General features: G+C 38.3%; 1 protein-coding gene across 8 annotated transcripts in view; it reads right to left on the reverse strand.

The window, feature by feature from the left end:
* Positions 1-18,947, reverse strand: part of OSBPL6 (oxysterol binding protein like 6) — a 237,049-nt gene that overhangs the window by 65,891 nt on the left and 152,211 nt on the right. For 7 of the 8 annotated variants that reach the window (XM_058440763.1, XM_058440778.1, XM_032755284.2 and 4 more), the window contains exons 4-5: positions 4,827-4,919; positions 719-841 (exon numbers count right to left, since the gene is read on the reverse strand). In XM_058440763.1, the coding sequence (XP_058296746.1) occupies positions 719-841; positions 4,827-4,919 (216 nt within the window). The remainder of the gene's footprint in view (positions 1-718; positions 842-4,826; positions 4,920-18,947) is intronic. The other variant, XM_058440769.1, reaches the window with a different exon arrangement.

Raw genomic sequence — 18,947 nt, forward strand, 5'->3', positions numbered from 1 at the left:
CCGGGCGTGGTGGCGGGGCGCCTGTAGTCCCAGCTACTCGGAGAGGCTGAGGCAGGAGAATGGCGTGAACCTGGGAGGCGGAGCTTGCAGTGAGCCGAGATCGCGGCACTGCACTCCAGCCTGGGTGACAGAGCGAGACTCTGTCTCAAAAAAAAAAAAAAAAAAGCAAATCAGACAACAATATATACCAACTGGATTTTAAATATCATGTATTTTTTTCCCTCCATATGGATATTACAGATCTCAGTCTCTGTTAACTATAATAGACTACAACCCATGTGGTTAGAATAAGGCCTTAAAAGTTAGTTTCACAGCCGGGTGTGGTGGCTCACACCTGTAATCCCAGGACTTTGGGAGGCTGAGGTGGGTGGATCACTTGGGGCTGTGAGTTCAAGACCAGCCTGGCTAACAGGGCAAAAACCTGTCTCTACTAAAAATACAAAAATTAGTCAGGCATGGTGGCATACACCTGTAGTCCTAGCTACTCAGGAGGCTGAGGTGCAAGAATCGCTTGAACCTGTGAGGCGGAAGCTGCAGTGAGCTGAGATCATGCCACTGCACTCCAGCTTGGGTAACGGAGTGAGACTCTGTCTCAAAAAAAAGAAAAAAGCTAGTTTTACACATACAGCCATATTCTTAGTTTCCCACCTCATGATAGCAAATAAGATCTTCTTTATTTATGAAGACGATCTGAACCTGAATATGATAAAAATGTTACCTTGTGCCAGCCTTTTAAAGGCCATTTTCTTTTCTTCAGCATAAAGCCCTCATGTTTGTCTGGTTTCTGGACATTGGTTTGGCCTATTTTCAGCCCTTCTATAATTTCCCAGCTGTCAGCTTCCTGAGAGAAAAGAAGAAAAACAAATCACATGTTTCTTGGTGTCTGATGACACACTTAAAGCAGATTCTTAAGTAGAAGTTGCTTTTGAAGCAGTACTAGGCCCACCAGAAAGAAGGATGAACAACATTCCGGAGCAAATTCTAACATCAAACACAGCTATGCACTTTTAACTGAAGTTAAAAAGAGTTTCCCAGGTAGACCTAGAGGTAAGTGGGGTCCATCAGAGGCTCAGTGGAGCCACCTTGTCTGTTTGGGGTAGGATGGAAATTCGATTGCCTGTACTCAGAATGTTTAAAATGCATTTTTCCAGACAGTGAATCCCTGGGCACAGAGGCACTTTAAAGTTTCAAAATAAGACTACTTTGATGACAAATGTTCAATTAGTGTGTGGATCTGGCTTTCTGTGTAGAAATGGAAAGGCTGCTGTTGTCTCAAGTGGCTCAGAACCTGCTATTAACAGGGAATAACAGCGCTGTGGTCACGGCTGCTCTCGGGGAGGTTTGCATGCATTCCAAAGTGCACATAAGACACCTGCTCACCAAAGACACACCAAAGAACTTCATGCTTTCAAAGATACACATGCCCTTGGGAGCCTCTGGGTTGCATTTCTTAGTAGTGAATTGCAATTCAACAAGTTAGCACTGTTTATGAATAATGTTTAGAATAATAGGAGAAACTAGTAGGCTCTTATAAAAAGTCTAATGCCTGTGGCTTTTGACTCATACAGAAAGTTAGATGACCACTATATTCCAGCAAATAATCTCCATCTATGTGTAAATATATTCATCAGAGCTCTCTCTCTGTTCTTAGAGAGATATCCACTGTATTTAGTGGCACTTCTATTTTCAGTAGCCCCATCCATGGATAATATCTCTAGAAGAATAATATTTTTATTTCTGGCTAGATTTATTTGGAAGTTGGTGTTCACCTTTGATTTACTGTGTGTGTACATGTGGATGATGAAGAATATTCTGTATGACTTGTGAAAGTGGAAACATTTAATAAGTACAATCTTTGCAAGTTTTCTTCTGACTAAACTCATTGTAGTAATGGCTATTAACTACTAATTTCTTTTTTCCAATTTTTTGTTTTTTTATTTCAATGGATTTTTGGGGAACAGGTGGTGTTTGGTTACATGAATAAGTTCTTTAGTGGTGATTTCTGAGATTTTGGTGCACCCATCACCCAAGCAGTGTACAATGTACCCACTGTGTAGTGTTTTATCCCTCGCCACCCCCCACCCTTTCCCCAGAATCCCCAAAGTCCAATGTATCATTCTTATGTATGGCTACTAATTTCTACCACGGTGTTTTTTTTCTTCTTTGGGGGTTTGACTTCAGAAAGGGGGAGAAAAGAGATAAGATAGAAAGGCAAACAGTTAAAATGTATTTCTTAAACATAGATGTGACAGCTTTGAGCAAATAATTTTATTCAGTCTGATGCAATATTACTAAGTCCAGTAAAAGAAATAGAAAAGAATCCTACTATAGCTCTCACAATTAAATAGGCTGTCAAATTGACAGAGGCAAAAGATAAAACCAGAGCAGACAATGTTCCCCCTGTTTCAATTATAAATGCTGTGGATAATGTTACAAATAAAGTGTGTAAGAAATGAAACTCATCTCAGTACAAAATAGAACCGTCTATGTTCTATTTTCCATTATGTTAAAATTTCTCCCTCTATACTTAGTAGACTAGGACTATCTTAAGACCACTAAAATTATTTTCTGAAAATTGAAGCATTTGTTTTTGTAATTTCAGTTGATATTTTTTCTGCTGAAAAGTCTCCAATTTTCCTGGGTTTACTTACAACAGAGCTAAAAGCCATAATGTGATCATGTCAGTACTTAAGCCAGATATATATTTTTTTTGGTGTTGTAAGTTTTAAAAAATACTTTTAATCTAATAACAATAAATAAGAACAGACAGTAATGTCAAAATCGCCCAAGTTTTTTCATTTGGAAAAAACAGAGACGTTTCCTTTCTGAAGGGTAAACTGTATGTGCACACGTTTGCAGATGTATGCGGGTGAGTGTGTGTGTGTGTGTGGGTACATAAAAATGCTTTAGCAGGTGAATGCATCAAGCTTAGGATTGGAACAAATTCTGATCAGGACAATGCGTACTTCAAAAAAAAAAAAAAATTCTTCCACTACTAACCAGTGCCCAGGAAGCCCATCTCTCAAAGGGGCTGAGAGATGGTGAGATGCGATGGTATCTGGGTTAGATATGGCCCTCTGATTTCATGAGGCCCCAAGAGATGTGGTGTCTACTGACACAGAAACACAACCAGGGTTTATTAGTCCTACAGCAAGATCTAAGTGGGCAACAATATAGGGAAGTAATGGGAAGTAGATGCTGTTTGTACCCTACCCAGATCCCTTTATATCAAGCCAGTGGACCCAAGCCCCAGCTGCTGTGAGCTGGGCTAACAGTCACCTCCTTCTAGGAAGAATTGCTGTTTGACCAAGCTAGGGCCTTCATGCCTGGAAAATTATGCCATAATTATCAGTAAAGTGAGAACAATATTGGTATGTACTTCAATGAGTTGGAGGCTGATTAAGTGAGATAATACATATTCTAATCCAGTGCCTGGCATAAAGTACGTGCTCAATAAATTTTAGCTACCTTTTTCCATTGCCGTTTTATTTATTTGTTCTCTATTTCCTTTAGCTAACTATAAGAGAGAATCGCTATTTCAAAGAGTTTACTAGTTATATTATATTTACCAGGTATACATTCTCTACTCACTATTCAAATGGAAGTCAGACCACTTATGTTTTATAGATTAATAACTCCCTGCTTTCCGTGGTTTAGCAGTCTATTCTTGTCTGATAGAACAAACTTTATAGCTTGTCATATCTTTACAGTTTAAAGAGGTTCAAGTGTATATATTCTGTAACAGTTGGGTAGTAAAGTGTTCTTTTCTAAAAGGATTATGTTTAACATAGAAAAGCAAGGTGTAATGATCAGTTTTACATATTTAGAAGTTAACCGTCTTTGGGTATAAAGTGCTATTTTTATACTGGAATTCAAAGTCTGTATGCATTCTATTTTCAGAATTTCTCAATAAAGGAAGAAGCCCATTGAAAATCTCAGGGAGGGATGGGCAGGAGTAGGATGGTATCTCTCCAACTTTTCCCTATCATTTTTACATTTTAGACATATGTGAATTTAATTTTCCCCAGTCTGAGGAAGAGCAGGCTGAAGGGGAGGGAACACTGGCTCCCATGACACAGAAAAGGTCTTATAAATAATCTGCAGTGTTCTCTCACGAGCTCATTGCTAGGAAGGCCAGATGTGAGAAGGAGCCTAGAAGCCAGAATATACAACAGCCCCTCTGCATAGGTTCTATTTTACCTTGCAGCTTGGGAAGAGCTGACAAGCATTGGTTGTGGAGTTGGACAAGTCTAAGTTTGAATTCTTGCTCTGCTATAATCCTTGATAGCTTATTTACTTATTTATTTATGTTTTTACTATGGGCAAGTTATTAACTCTCAGTTTCCATATTTGTAAAATGTGATAAATGCCTACACTGTGTGGAGCTGTTTATGAGAACTATATTAAATGGGATAATATATTTAAATACTTCTCATAGTGTCTGGTGATGCAGTACATGGGCAATAATGGTAGATGTTGTTATTTTTATTGCTGGATGCAGTTTTTATTTCTTTTCCATTAGCTGGGCATAGAAATATTTGTTTATCTCCAACAGGGAAGGCAATAGCTTCTTTTTCCTTCTTCCCTTAAACAGAATTTTGGACCTTTGTATGTAACCCTACAAATCCCAGCAAAGTATACATTCTCTGTTCTCTTATAAAGGGCAGAGAAACACTACTCGTTGGAAGCAGAAAAAGTGCAAAGAGTTGCCTACAACTGGCATCACAGCTATTTTAGGGGAGTCAGGTGTAAACGTCATTCACAGTTCAATTGGCCCCAGACCAGGCATCATGCCAGCAGAGAAAGCACCGCATTTCATCACTGACCTTGGAGAGGGGGACTGGCTCCGGTTCTAGCAATTGCCGACTTACAGAGGGCTCGGTGCTAGAGGAAGCAGTCCTCTCCAGTATGTGAATACTCTGAAAATAAATGGAAACATAGCCCAGGGTTAGACAACTCACTTCTCATGTGAATGTGCATGGGGATGAAATCATACACAACACAGTCAAAACAGTGAGCTATGTTAAAAATGGCAAGTTCCTGAAAAGACCAAAGATAGCAACAGTCAGAAAAATATGTCAGCACAGGATTTTCCCCTCCTCTTCTAGATTTGCTGCTGAACTGCTGCTGCAGTGCTGGTTTCAGTCTTGGAGAGTCAGAGGAATATCTCTTGAAAAATTTTATGATACACACACAAGAAAACTTACAACTTTATGACAAAGACACACCTATTACTTAGACTAATGAGCCTTACATAGACATATTTGCTCATCTCTCCAACTGGGAATAGCAACAGACAAAAAGAAAGGTCTACCTTAAAAAATCCAGTGGCGGCCAGGCATGGTGGCTCACGCCTGTAATCCCAGCACTTTGGGAGGCTGGGGCAGACGGATCACCTGAGGTCAGGAGTTTGAGACCAGCCTGGCCAACATAGTGAAACCCTGTCTCTATTAAAAATACAAAAATTAGCCCGGCGTGGTGGTGGAAGCCTGCAATCCCAGCTACTTGGGAGGCTGAAGCAGGAGAATCGCTTGAACCTGGGAGGCGGAGGTTACAGTGAGCCAAGATTGCACCTTGCTTTCCAGCCTGGGCAACAAGAAGGAAACTCTATCACAAAAATAAATAAATAAATAAAAATCCAGAGCCTTCACACCCTTTAGTCTCTAAAGTTTCTTACAAAAACGCACAGAGAAGAAAACAATTCACCAAATACCATAAACGGTAGGTGTCTTTTACAGCAAGATAAAATTTCAACAGAAAAATGGGTGAAGTACACGAACAGTTAACACAGGTAAAACATTTGAAAAGATGTTCGAACTTAGAAGTAGTCAAAAAAAGAATCAAAATAATAATTTTTTTTTACCCATCAGATTCAAGAATGAAGTGGGGTTGGAAGAAAGAAAATATAAATTAGATATGATCTTTCTAAAGAGGAATTTTGCAATTATATTAAAGCCCTTGGGGAAAAAAAAAGTACATGCCTTAACCTAAATTACATAAATCTACTCATTAAGAATCCCTCACTATCTTGGCACATTATGAAAGCATAAAAGAAGGAAACAAGCCTTGTTTCATGCACTCTTCAAATACATGTGAGCAAAACTTCCCTACTGTAAAGACTAGTAAAGACTACAAAGATTTTTTTAAAAGGTGTTTTTTTTTTTTTTAGACGCATGAGATGATTTTTCTAAAAAAGAACCATGGGTAATAAAGATCAAAGTGTCACTGTAAAGATCAAAGATACAAGTGTCACTGTATTACAGAGATATAAAACGCTTCCCCCACCAACAAATAAATTACCTTATACTTTGAGATAATTTTCTATAGGAAAAAAAGTTTCCAAAGTAATTTTTAAAATAACCATTTAGAAATTACACACTTTAGTAGCAAGTTTCTCCTTCACTATTTAATAGAATATCAACAAAAAAACTTCATTCAAATAAATATAATAAAGCACAAGATCAGAAACTACCGGTGAAATATGTTATTTATTCATTCATAGTTCAATTAATCAACACATCATTATTAGGCACCTACACTGTGCCAGGCACAGATGACAGGGCCACAGAGAACAAAACAGACAAGAGAACTACTCTTATGATGCTTATATTCTAGAAAGAGTTCTTATCATACAAAAGACCAAATAATGGTTAGGACTTTTTTGTAAGCCCACGTATTAACCTTGTCTCATGTGGCTACTGCTTTTGCTTACTTTAATCTTCCAGTCAGGTATCTCTGATCTGAGCTTCTCTTTAAGGACTCTCCCTGATCCCCATCCTTTCAGGTTGCTTGGCAATAAAACACAGATACGTCACCAACTGTTTCCCCCGCCTCCAAAAAAAACATGGTAAGAAAAACAAAACCTGGAAAGAAACTTGACCTGAGCAACTATGTAGGCAGGAAATAAAGTAACTAAGCTAGGGTAAGGAAATTAAATCCCCTAACTTCCAAGTCAAGCCATAGATATAGAAATCAATGTGGTATATTTGAAGTGTGATAGAAATAAATTTTTCCTATATAGATACGAGGGGATACTTAAGATGTTGCCAGAATTATGTGAGTCAGAAGGGTTAGCAACCACACAAACCAGGACCCACAACTGTAAAATACCCACCACAGTACCTAGCACAAAGAACACAACATTAGTCTCTTCTCCACTTGATGTTACAAAACAGTTTATATTATGGAAGAAAAATAAGAAGTTGCAATCATTTCAAATATAGCACAATATATCTAAACCTTAAATTCTGTTGGCTTGTCAAAGCCCAGAGAATCATAAAAAACATTTAGTGAGACATAGCAAGTAAATGAATATTTTTATTATCACTAATGTATGTATTTGTTACTGAAAAAGTTAAAGGACAATTTAGAAAACTACCAGCGGCTACCCATCATTGTAATTGTAACTAGCTTCAAAAAATAAGCTATTCCATGTAACCTCCAGGATGACGATGAAGAAGCCAACAGCTCTTGTAGAAACTCATGAGTCTAGAACCTATCATTGTCTATTCAATAATAAAAAATTAATCTACTACCTTGAATTTTCTCCAAACTCATAGTTTTAAGAACTAAAAGCATAACCCTAAAGTTATGTAATTACATACCAAACAATCTGTTATTTTAAATGAAATATCTAAGTAATTGAATGTTGTATTTTTTTATACCAGCAGCTATAAAGAAGACAGTTTAAACTGACCATACCCAATCCTGGCCTCTAGCTAGATTGAGTGCTCCTTGAAGGTGGGGACAAGCTCATCTTCATCCTGGAATTCCATCTTCTCTACCCATAATCCACCCCATCCTAGCACAACAATCTGCACACTGAAGCCAGTCAAAAATGTGTGGAATTTTTTAGTGCTAATTTGCAGAGAACAGTCCTTCAGCAATCAATTACCTTCCAGCTTTATCTTGGAATTATTATTATTATTTTTGAGACAGAGTCTTGCTCCAACGCCAGGCTGGAGTGCAGTGACACAATCTCAGCTCACTACAACCTCCGCCTCCCGGGTTCACGCGATTCTCCTGCCTCAGCCTCCTGAGTAGTAGTTGGGATTACAGGTGTGCGCCACCATGCCCGGTTGTATTTTTAGTAGAGACAGGGTTTCACAATGTTGGCCAGGATGGACTCGATCTCTTGGCTTTGTGATCCACCCGCTTCGGCCTCCCAAATTGCTGAGATTACAGGCATGAGCCACTGCGCCCAGCCTATCTTGGAATTATAAAAATCATGCTACAATAGGATAGAACTTCAGAAAACAGTTAAAAAGCCTAAATTTTAAAACATAAAAATCCAGTGGATTAATCACAGAACTCTTACTTATTCCATTTAAAGCTATGACTAGTCATTAGGGAACACATCAAACAATTTCATGACATCTTCAGTTACAAAAATTAGTTCTTTTCATAAGGCTTCCTTTAAGATCATAATTTGTGGTATAATTTTTGTACTTTTCTTTGCAAGATAGCTGTTTTCATATTCTTTCAGAGTGAATTGGAAACACATGCCACTACCTTCAAGGTGTTATACACATTATGTAAGCAAGTTAAATAAAGGGTTATGTAAACTGGTTAATTATTCTTTTAAAATCAAGTTTCCTCTCAAATGCTAAAATTATAACTTAATTTCCAGGTCAGTTTTTTAAGGAACTTAGAACACACAGAGAAGATGGAAGTACTTACCCGCCCTCTGTTTCCCTTGATCAGAGACAACTGATGCATATTTAGCTTAAAACCAGGAATGTGGAACACATATTTCACTGTAGCTCTTTAATTTGGTAAAAATATGCTCCTCAGGTTAGTGTTCATTGATCTCAATACCTCCTGAGCAGCAAGTGGAAATGTGCCAACATGACTGTAGTCTAGTTTACTTGGTATCAAAGACATAGGTAAACAGACAATGAGACACTTAATAATAGCTGAACGGTTTAGTGCAACTCACGCGGAGAGAAACATGATTCTCAAAATGAGAGTCCAGGAGATCTGTTGAATAGGGGTCTTGTCATTTACTTACTTAAATTTCATTACAAAGATATAAAGACATTGCTGGAAATGTTTTAGCCTGCGGCTACAAATTTCTATACGGGCTCACTTTTCCTACAAATTTAGGACAGTAGTAAAGAGAATTGGTCCACTGCTCTCTGAATGTTAACTCCATTGAAATTGTTCAGCCAAACTATCTTAGCTAAGCTATTTTTGTATTCACAGATTACCCAAAAGATTTTCAAAGAAAAATATCCAAAATAATTTAGAAATTTCTAAAGTACATTCTTCAAGCTTTCGGCTATTTGGCATGTCTCTCTTCTAGTTATAGCTGCTACTTTGAATGTAGCAACACTATTTCAGTGGTACTAGTAACTTTTGTAGGATAGTGTTGATGATAATGATGATGACAGTGGCAGTTAATATTTACTGGTTTTTACATTCCTATCTCTATGCTTTACATGAATTATTGCATTCCATCTTCACAAGCCTTTGAATAATGACTATTAAGTGATCTGCCTGACTGACCAGATAAAGGGATATAGAGATTAAGAGAGGCACACAGTCACTAAAGGTTGGAGTTAGAAGGTGACAAGATTTTACTCTTGAGTCAAGCTTGTATATATGGCCTTCTGAATTAACATGAAAGCTAATGTCAAATGACAAAAATAACAGAAATTTCAAATTGCTAAATGAACGTATCACAAAGCATTCTCTACCACAACCTTCTGTGGATATAGAGAAGTAGAAATTTGTGAAATAAAAAAGAAAAAATTATAGCACTCTTAAATATGGTACAATCTTAGGGATAATTTCTTTGTTACCCTTACAGCACACTCAAGTTAATTTCCAGTTTCTAATTTTTTTTTATTTTCAAAAACACACTCAAACCAGACAATTTCTAATTTTCAAGAACTGAGAACAAGTCAGCTAGCTTTTACTTTGGGGGTACAGTGTATGGTGCAGACAAAATAACATAAGTTTTGCAGCCCTACAGACCAGCATACCAACCCTCATCTGCTATTTACCATGAGACGTAGACAAATCATTAACCTCTTTCAAACTCAGTGTCCTCTATCTGTAAAATGAGGACAATAATATCTACCTTACAAGACACTGCAAGTCACAGGGTAGGCATCTAGTGTATGCACAGTGCTGCCCAAAGGCTGTCACACAGTAGGCACCCAATAAATAGCAGCTATCATCTCAGTTATAAACATTACAGGAATAAATGTCTAGGAAACTTACGCATTCCCATTGCCACAGAAAGATGACTTTCAAACACTTTACTGGTGTCTGACACCTGGCAGCCCTTTTGGAAGTGAGGAAGCCATGCCTTCCATGACCATCATGTTACCCAGCAAACCCAGTAACCATGGTCAGCATCACCTCGTGATCGGGACATCAAAATTTGGTGAGAGAGCTGTCAACGCGATTGAGACAGATGGCCTAGATATTCTCTAATGGGAAGGCAACAGCAGTGATGGCAGCATAGACTGCATCCTTCTGAATGCCTGCAGCAGAAGATGCATGTGGATTTTCCTTCAAAAAAGTTTTTTCTTTGCACTAGCATAAAATATTAAAATCACCAAAGCCAAAAGGCCATGGCTGAAGAAGTAGCAATTATACTACTTTCTCTATTATCTGGCCTTCACTGAAAGATGCAGAAGTGCATTAACAGTAGGTCTCTATATAAGCACCCTTAAAACGAATGAAAGTAGAAAATTTTAGAAACAGTGGCTGAGAAAAGTCTACACAGCACACTTGGGAAATTCTGAAGGGAGAAAAGCAAAGTCAGGACAGTCCCATTCCTTCCTGCACAGAATTATGAATCAACCACTATAGCCTCCCCATCGAACTGGTCTGTTTTAAGACACCCTGTATTATAAGAAATACCATGTGGACCCATCAAGTGGTCCACTGATAGCAAAGAGTAGTTCAGCGATATTGACTATGAAAGAGATAAAAGGTATGGGAATAAACAGCTTTTTAATTCCCACAGTTGCCTTTAAGTAGAAATAGAACCAGAGCTTACTGGTGAACTTCCTCCTTATTCTGTACTCATAACACTCAACAGCATAACTAAATCAGAGGAAACCACAGCAACCAGAGTATAAGCACATACGGATCATGCTTCATTATAGCAATTATAAACAAATGGTAAATCACATAGACAAATACCAGGGCATATCAAGAGCTAATGCTCTGGAACATGTAGAGTCAGTTTAAAGGCAGGAAAACTGTGACCTGAAAATAATATTAAAGTTAATCTGTAATTTCCTAAAAGGCTTTTAAAATTACCCAGGATAAGGATTTTTCAGTATGATAATCACTCACATGATTTTGCTAACAATACAAGCAAAAAAAAAAAAAGTCCATATATATCTTTTTAATATTTATGTAGGTTCATTTGAGGAAGAAAGTTGGACTGTTTTGATCACTCTTATAAACTGAGAGCATATCATTCATATATATATCATATTCATTCTTTCATTCAGCTAATATTTATGAGAACATGTATTGATATTAGATCTTATATTTATGAGAATATATGTTCTTTCATTCAGCAAATATTCATCATATACAATATGTTCTCATAAATCTTTGCTGAATGAAAGAATGAATAACTATTCTCTCTCTCTCTATATATATATATATATATATATGGTGTCTTAAGTTCCTGCTGAGACATAATTAAGTTAAATTACCGTGAGATCAAATGTAAGCAGGAAAGAAGACAAAAGGTGACCCACCTCATGCCTCAGCACCTCAAAGTGGTTTGAAAAACTTGTGCCAAGCTTCCTATGTGGCATAATATCCTTCATACTCATTTAACTTCTAATTTTATTCTTATCGAGGTAGGGTTTGCAATTTCATTATATTTTAATATAATACATAATGACATTTAATATTTGCTGACAATTTTATCATATTTACTACATTCCAAATACTGTTTTAAAGATATACACACACAAACTCATATAATATGACCTTTAGAAAAACACATTCATTGCAGAAATTTTGGGGGGAAAACAGAAAAATAGAAATTAAAACCACCCATAACCAGCAATAAACTTTTTCAATATTTTGATATATTTTCTTTCAGCTTTTTTTAATGCATATACACACTCAATTCTTAAAAACAAAATAAAAATTGTACTATTTTTTCAATTTAAAAGCCTTTTTGTTTGTTTGTTTTTTGGTTTCAATTAGCAATACAGTCCTCCCTTGGCATCCTTGGGGGACTGACTCCAGGACCTTCTGCAGATACCAAAATCCACAGATCCTCAAGTCACTTATACATAATGCCATAGTATTTGCATATAACCTATGCACATCTTTCCATATACTTTAAATCATCTCCATATTACTTGTGATACCTAGTACTATGTAAACACGATGTAAATAGTTGTTATACTGTATTGTTTTTTATTTGCATTATTTTTATTGTTGTGTTGTAGCAGGGGGGATATTTTCAATCCATGGCGGTTACGTAAACCATGTTATGTATGTAATTCTTTATATGGCTCAACAATGGCTGGTTCAATCCACAGATCTGGAACCTGTGGCTACAGAGGTTTTAAAAGTAAAATGTTCCCACAACATTAAATATTCAAAAGCATTTTTAGCAGCTGTGAAATATTTCACTGTGTGACTATGAGAGAGGTTATGTAAATACCTCCTTGTTGAACATTAGACTGTTTCTAATTTTTTACCACTATAAAAATACTTTGATAAACATTTTTTAACTGAAATCTTTAACATGTATCTTTGATTGTTTCCTTAGAATACATGTTTTTAGAAGCTGAGTTACTGGGTCCCATGGTATGACTTTTTAAAAAGACTTTAGATATATATCACTAAATTTCACTCCAAAAATGCTAAATCAATTAACATGCTTAGCAGTAGTGCAGGAGAGTATCTATTTCCTTGAAACCTCACCAGTGCTGGCTATTAAAATTTTTGAGAAATCAGCTCTTAATTGGGAGTTGAGGTCAGGAAGTCTGGCACTTGAAATATATGTGCAGAACTTTCCTTTACCTTCATAAGAATATTTCACTTCCAGTCTAGGAGAGTTACAATGGATACTGGACAAAGGGAGGTAAGATTTTCTGTTTGTCCAAGTTGAAAATCAAATAAAGCAGTTTTATAGACCTATGGTCCTTTGGGATGATGTTTTTATAGTTCTAATGAAACACCTAAAAATGTTCTCTGTAAAGTGATCATTTCCAAAACAGAGTGCATAACAGTCTCCTGGGGAGGCTTCTGTAAACAACAGATTCTCAGGCCTTTTCAAGGGCCTACTGAATGAGACCCTCTGGGCTTCATTAACTCATGATACTGTGGCCCTGTCTGTTTGGTGTGATGCCTGAGAACCTAACAGACAGTGCTAATCTTGGATATGACAGACGAATTTGCTGCTATAAAAATGTCACCCAAAACCAGTCATCTCAAGGTAACAAGAGATAACCTCTAAAGTAAAAAACTGATAAAGGCAGGCCTAGAGAACTGAAAGGCTTTGGCAGGCACACCAGGGAAAGCAGTGAACAGATTCCTAACCAAGTAGCACTGGGTTCTGAATCATCTGTGAGTAATGAGTATCTGTGTGCCAATATATAATAGATAATGATATTTAATATTTGCTGACACTTTTGTCATATTTACTACATTCCAAATACTGGTTTAAAGCTACACACACACAAACTCATAAAATATGACCTTTAGGAAAACACATTCCAGGTAACAAATCTCTTTCTAGTGGTCTCAATTTCAGCACATTTGACATGGACTGAACATGTACTGTAAACACCAAGCAACAGTGACAGGGATCTCCAAAAGGTGGCGATGCCAAGAAAGCTGTGGAGCTGCTCGTTGCATCTAATGGAAAGGTTAACAGCAGTTGTCAATAAAACTTCTCATTGCAAAAAGATGATCAAAACTTCTCATTCCAAAAGCAATATGTGTAGTAAAAATGCAAAAAATTGAGAAAAGCACAGATAGCATAGAACTCACCTACTATGGCAACAGTTCATAATAACTATTAACATTTTAGTCATGTACCATTTGATTTACAGTTTCCCAAGCCATCAAGGATGTGAAAAATTACTATTATTGCTCAAGGGAAAAAATGAGGAGGCAATACCTAACTCAAAAATGATTGACAAATGCTGCCTACAAGGTTCACTTCGAAGTATACAGGAGGCCCAGACATCCAGCTTGGCAAGCATTACAACATCTAATAGTGGAGGGGCCAAGAACAAGGGCTCCAGAAACTGGGTTCCAAGGAGCAAATCCTGTCTCCACTGCTCATTAGCTGTTGGCAAGACATTTCACCACTTTGGCCACACTTTGTTCTTTGAACAAAGTGATGACACTTCCAGCCTTCCACAGGGAGAGCTCATGAAATATTAACTATTGCTGGTGTTATTCTATTGGTTTGTTCATAAACTTTGCCTAATATTTAGACTCTTCAAAATACCCAGTTTGCATCCAAGTCACAAAAATTGGCCCCAGTCTGAGCTTTTGCAAACAAATATTATTTTCTCACTGACACTGGTCCTAAGTCCCAAAAAGTTGATTCCATGGGATGGGTGGAATCCCAAAAAGGCTAAACTGAAATTTGAATCAACTCAATAATTTAAATATACCTAGCACTCCAGAGAGGACACTGCAGATTTTCAGATCAGGTTAGTGTTTCTCTCTGAACTGACAGCTGGGTTCCAGGGTCATTCTGCAAATCCCTGGGTCCAGTGGAATTCTACACAGAGCTAATAACTCAGGTTATATTCCTCCTTACTGGTAACACTGGAGGTGATTGTAATTGGAGGTTAGGTATCAAATCAAGGATGCTTGACTTTCTTTACTCTAGAAATTAGAACATTTTTGTTTGAGATAACATTCTATTTTTCACAACTCAAAGAAATCCATTTCCTATTTAGAAGATTTGACACTATGTTTCAAAGTAGTGATTTAGTTATTTCATTCAACAGAGCAATTTGAAGATGCTACAGAGGCTCAATCGGAGGAGACACATTCCAATTCAGTTCATGTATATGCTGGGAGATCTTTTTATTAGCCTGTTTGTTCACAAAGAAAACTTGTTATGAAAACTGCACACAAAGGATATATGTTGATGAGAGACATTTTTACTGCCTGGTTTTCCAGGCACCTTCTTTACTTATAATGAATTTCCTGTATAACAGATGCTGCTGAAATCTGCTCTGAGTGGCCACGCCACTAGCCCATGGTTACACCAGCACATGGTCCCACTGAGTCACTGCTGGGGAATGGCCTTAATATGTCACCAGTGGGCTTTGAATGAACAGGCCACTGTTGGTTTTGAAATGTATTGCTGTTGATAATACGTAGGAAACATTTTAGATACTTGTGTAATTGAAATATATAGTTGTTAAAAGAGGGACCATGATACTGAATATAGATTTTGTAAAAACTGGTAAGAAGATGAACTTCTAGCCTCTTATGACTTATTTATTTTTCATTATTTATATTTTTTCCTTAAAATGTTATTTATTTTATTATCTCTGAGCTTCAGCAAACTTTGAGTCATTATGAGGGCTGGCTGGCTTTTTCTTCTTTGATTTTTCATTGAACAAAAAAATTGACTCATTTAAGGATTTACAAGGTCTAACCTGATGGAGATATATATAAGAATTCACCCATAACAGATGCTATCACCTGAAAATTATGCCTTCCAAACGCTACATTCTCAGAGCCATAGTGTCTGATTTTCTGATACGACTTGAAAATAATACAAATAAAAATAATAATTGGCTCCAAATACAGGACTTGCTTTTGAAAATGCAGATCCTTAGGCATAATCCCAGAACTACTGAAAATGCCTCAGAAACATGTATTTTGTTAAAATTCTCTAAAATATGTAAGCATAGGCCAGGCGCAGTGGCTCATGCTTGTAATCTCAGCACTTTGGGAGGCTGAGAGAGGTGGATCTCCTGAGATCAGGAATTTAAGATCAGCCTAGCCAACATGGTGAAACCCTGTCTCTACTAAAAATACAAAAATTAGCTGGGCGTGGTGGTGGGTGCCTGTAATCCCAGTTACTCAGGAGGCTGAGGCAGGATAATTGCTTGAACCTGGGTGGCGGAGGTTGCAGTGAGCTGATCACACCATTGCACTCTAGCCTGGGCAACAAGAGCAAAACTCTGTCTCCAAAAAGAAAGAAAGAAAGAAAGAAAGAAATGTAAGCATAAAAGTAATTATGGAAACAAAATCCAGTCAGTGGGTCACAAACTGAGTGACCTTATTATATAATGTGACCATAAAATACATACTGATCAGGAAGCAATAACCTTCTTTTTAAAATAAAGAGAGGCTGGGTGCGATGGCTCATGCCTGAAATCCCAGCACTTTGGGAGGCTGAAGTGGGTGGATCACTTGAGGTCAGGAGTTTGAGACTAGCCTGGCGAACGTAGTGAAACCCTGTCTCTACTAAAAGAACAAAAATTAGCCAGATGTGGTAGCAGGAGCCTGTAATCCCAACTACTCGGGAGGCTGAGGCATCAGAATTACTTGAACCTGGGAGGCGGAGGTTGCAAAGAGCTGAAATTGTGCCATTGCACTCCAGCCTGGGCGACAAAGCGAGACTCTGTCTCAAAAATAACCTAAATTGGCTGGGCATGGTGGTTCACGCCTGTAATCCCAGCACTTTGGGAGGCCGAGGCAGGTGATCACCAGAGGTCAGGAGTTCAAGACCAGCCTGGCCAACATAGTGAAACCCCATCTCTACTAAAAATACAAAGTTAGCCGGGCGTGGTGGTGCACCTGTAATCGCAGCTATTCGGAAGGCTGAGGCAGAAGAATCGCTTGAACCCGGGTGGCGGAGTTTGCAGTGAGCCGAGATTGTGCCATTGCACTCCAGCCTGGGCAAAAAGATTGAAACTCCGTCTCAAAAAAAAAATTACAAAAATTAGCTGGGCGTGGTGGTGCTCGCCTGTAGTCCCAGCTACTCTGGAAGCTGAGGCAGGAGAATAGCTTGAGGCAGGAGAATAGCTTGAGCCAAGGCAGCGAAGGCTGCAGTGAGCTGAGATGGCACCACTGCACTCCAGCCTGGGCGACAGACTAAGATGCCGTTTCAATTAAAAAAAAAATCATAAATTAAATAAAGAGATACCTCCCACCCCCACCAATATGTTTAACACTTGTGCAGAAGAATGCTCCCAACTCTCTGCTTTTGTCTGCTTTTGTCCTTCACATGATTCCACTTATTCCATCACACGTCCACTCTCAGGAGCAAGAGGAAGGGACTGTGCTCTCTTAGGTCCTCTCTGCTGCCTTTGGGCTATCCTTCATTTACTCTCAAAATCCACTCTTGTGGGACTTGGAACTCCAAACCATATCATCTTCTCTCCCTGTTGTCATCTCCTGACCTCATGATTATTCCTTCGCAGCTATCAAGACCTCTGGAGCCGAGCTCCCAATCTTCTCTCCATCCTGACTTCTCATTCATTCATTTATTCCTTCTAGTACATCTTGAGCATACCAAATGTGAGGCACTGTACAAGGTGCTAGGAATACACTATTGAGTGAAATAAAACCCTGTTTTCATAGGGCTTACATTTCAATGTTAGGGAATACAGGAAGGGGATACAGACATAAACAGGAAACAAATACAAAACCAGATCGATAACATGCCAGGTGGTAGTTAATGCTTTAAAGAAAAATCAAACCAGCTAAGTGGACAAGGAGAGATGGGTGCATGCAGGGAAGGGCAGAGAAGGCTGCCCAAAGTGGGTAAATTTGGAGACTGAGCCAAGTGTGTGACAAACCGGGGGACGGCTGGATGAAAAGCAGGTGAGGGTGAGGGGACCAGAAGTGCAAAGGCCCTGAGGTGGGTGTGTTCTTGGCACATCTGAGGAATGTACTGGAGAGAACCACGTAAAGGGAACATGGTATGCGCTCAGAGGGTCAGGCAGAACCAGATTATGAATGGCCTTGTAGACAATGGTCAGCAATTCAATATTATTTGGACAGAGATGGGAAATCACTGGAGGGCTTTGTGCAGAAGAGTGGCTCAATCTGACTTAGGTTGTGAAGGAATTACTCCAACTGCTCTGTAAAGAATGACCTGTATGTTGGGCAAGGACAGAAGCAGGGAGACCCACTGGAAAACTGTGACGATAGTCCAGTTGAGAAATGACGGTGGCTCAGACCAAGGTGGAGGAGGAAAAGGTGGCAAGCAGTCATCAGATTCCAGGTATATCCTGAAGGTAGAACCAACAGGATGATTCCTGGATTCCTGACCAAATGAAAGAATGGAGTTGTCATTTACTGAGGCAGTGTAAGCTGGGCAGGAGTAGATTTGGGAGGGAAATTAAGAGTTCAGTTTTGGGCATGTTAAACTTAAGGTGCTTTCTTAAAATCCAAGTTGAAATCACCCTTGGTAAGTTAAATATTACTGTGACTGACCTACTGACATCCAGGATCAGGGCTTACAAATTCAAATGCTTTAAAGGGCAAGTCAGTCAACATAAATAAGTATTGAGGGCAGGTGAAGACTGTAGCTGATCAAAGAGTAAATATCCCAACTACACTGGAAGCCATTATTGAGCCCAGTCTACTGTTGTCATCAGAAATCTGGGATCAATGTCCCTAGACCTTCCAATTTTTTCATGGAAGGAAGAATCTGAATTTGTAACAATCAAATCTTACAGGGAAAAAAGTTCCACAGTCTACTAAATTCTAGAATTACTCAGTTAAATAAAAAGTTCTTACTTCGGGACTTATCGGTGTCCTTAATTTTGTAATGCACATTGCAAAAGATATTTTGTTTAGCACTTCTCTGACTTATTTGACAGAAGAACTCTCTCTTAATGCAACATCTCAAGGGGCGAGTATTCCTCGGCACACACTTTGGGGAATGCTGGTTTATTGGTAAGTCCTAGGTGTTGCATCAACAACCCTTACGCTCCCTCTTTGAATGTTTTAGGGCA

Source organism: Hylobates moloch, unplaced genomic scaffold, assembly GCF_009828535.3.
Source record: "Hylobates moloch isolate HMO894 unplaced genomic scaffold, HMol_V3 SCAFFOLD_1, whole genome shotgun sequence".
Classification (NCBI taxonomy): Eukaryota; Metazoa; Chordata; class Mammalia; order Primates; family Hylobatidae; genus Hylobates; species Hylobates moloch.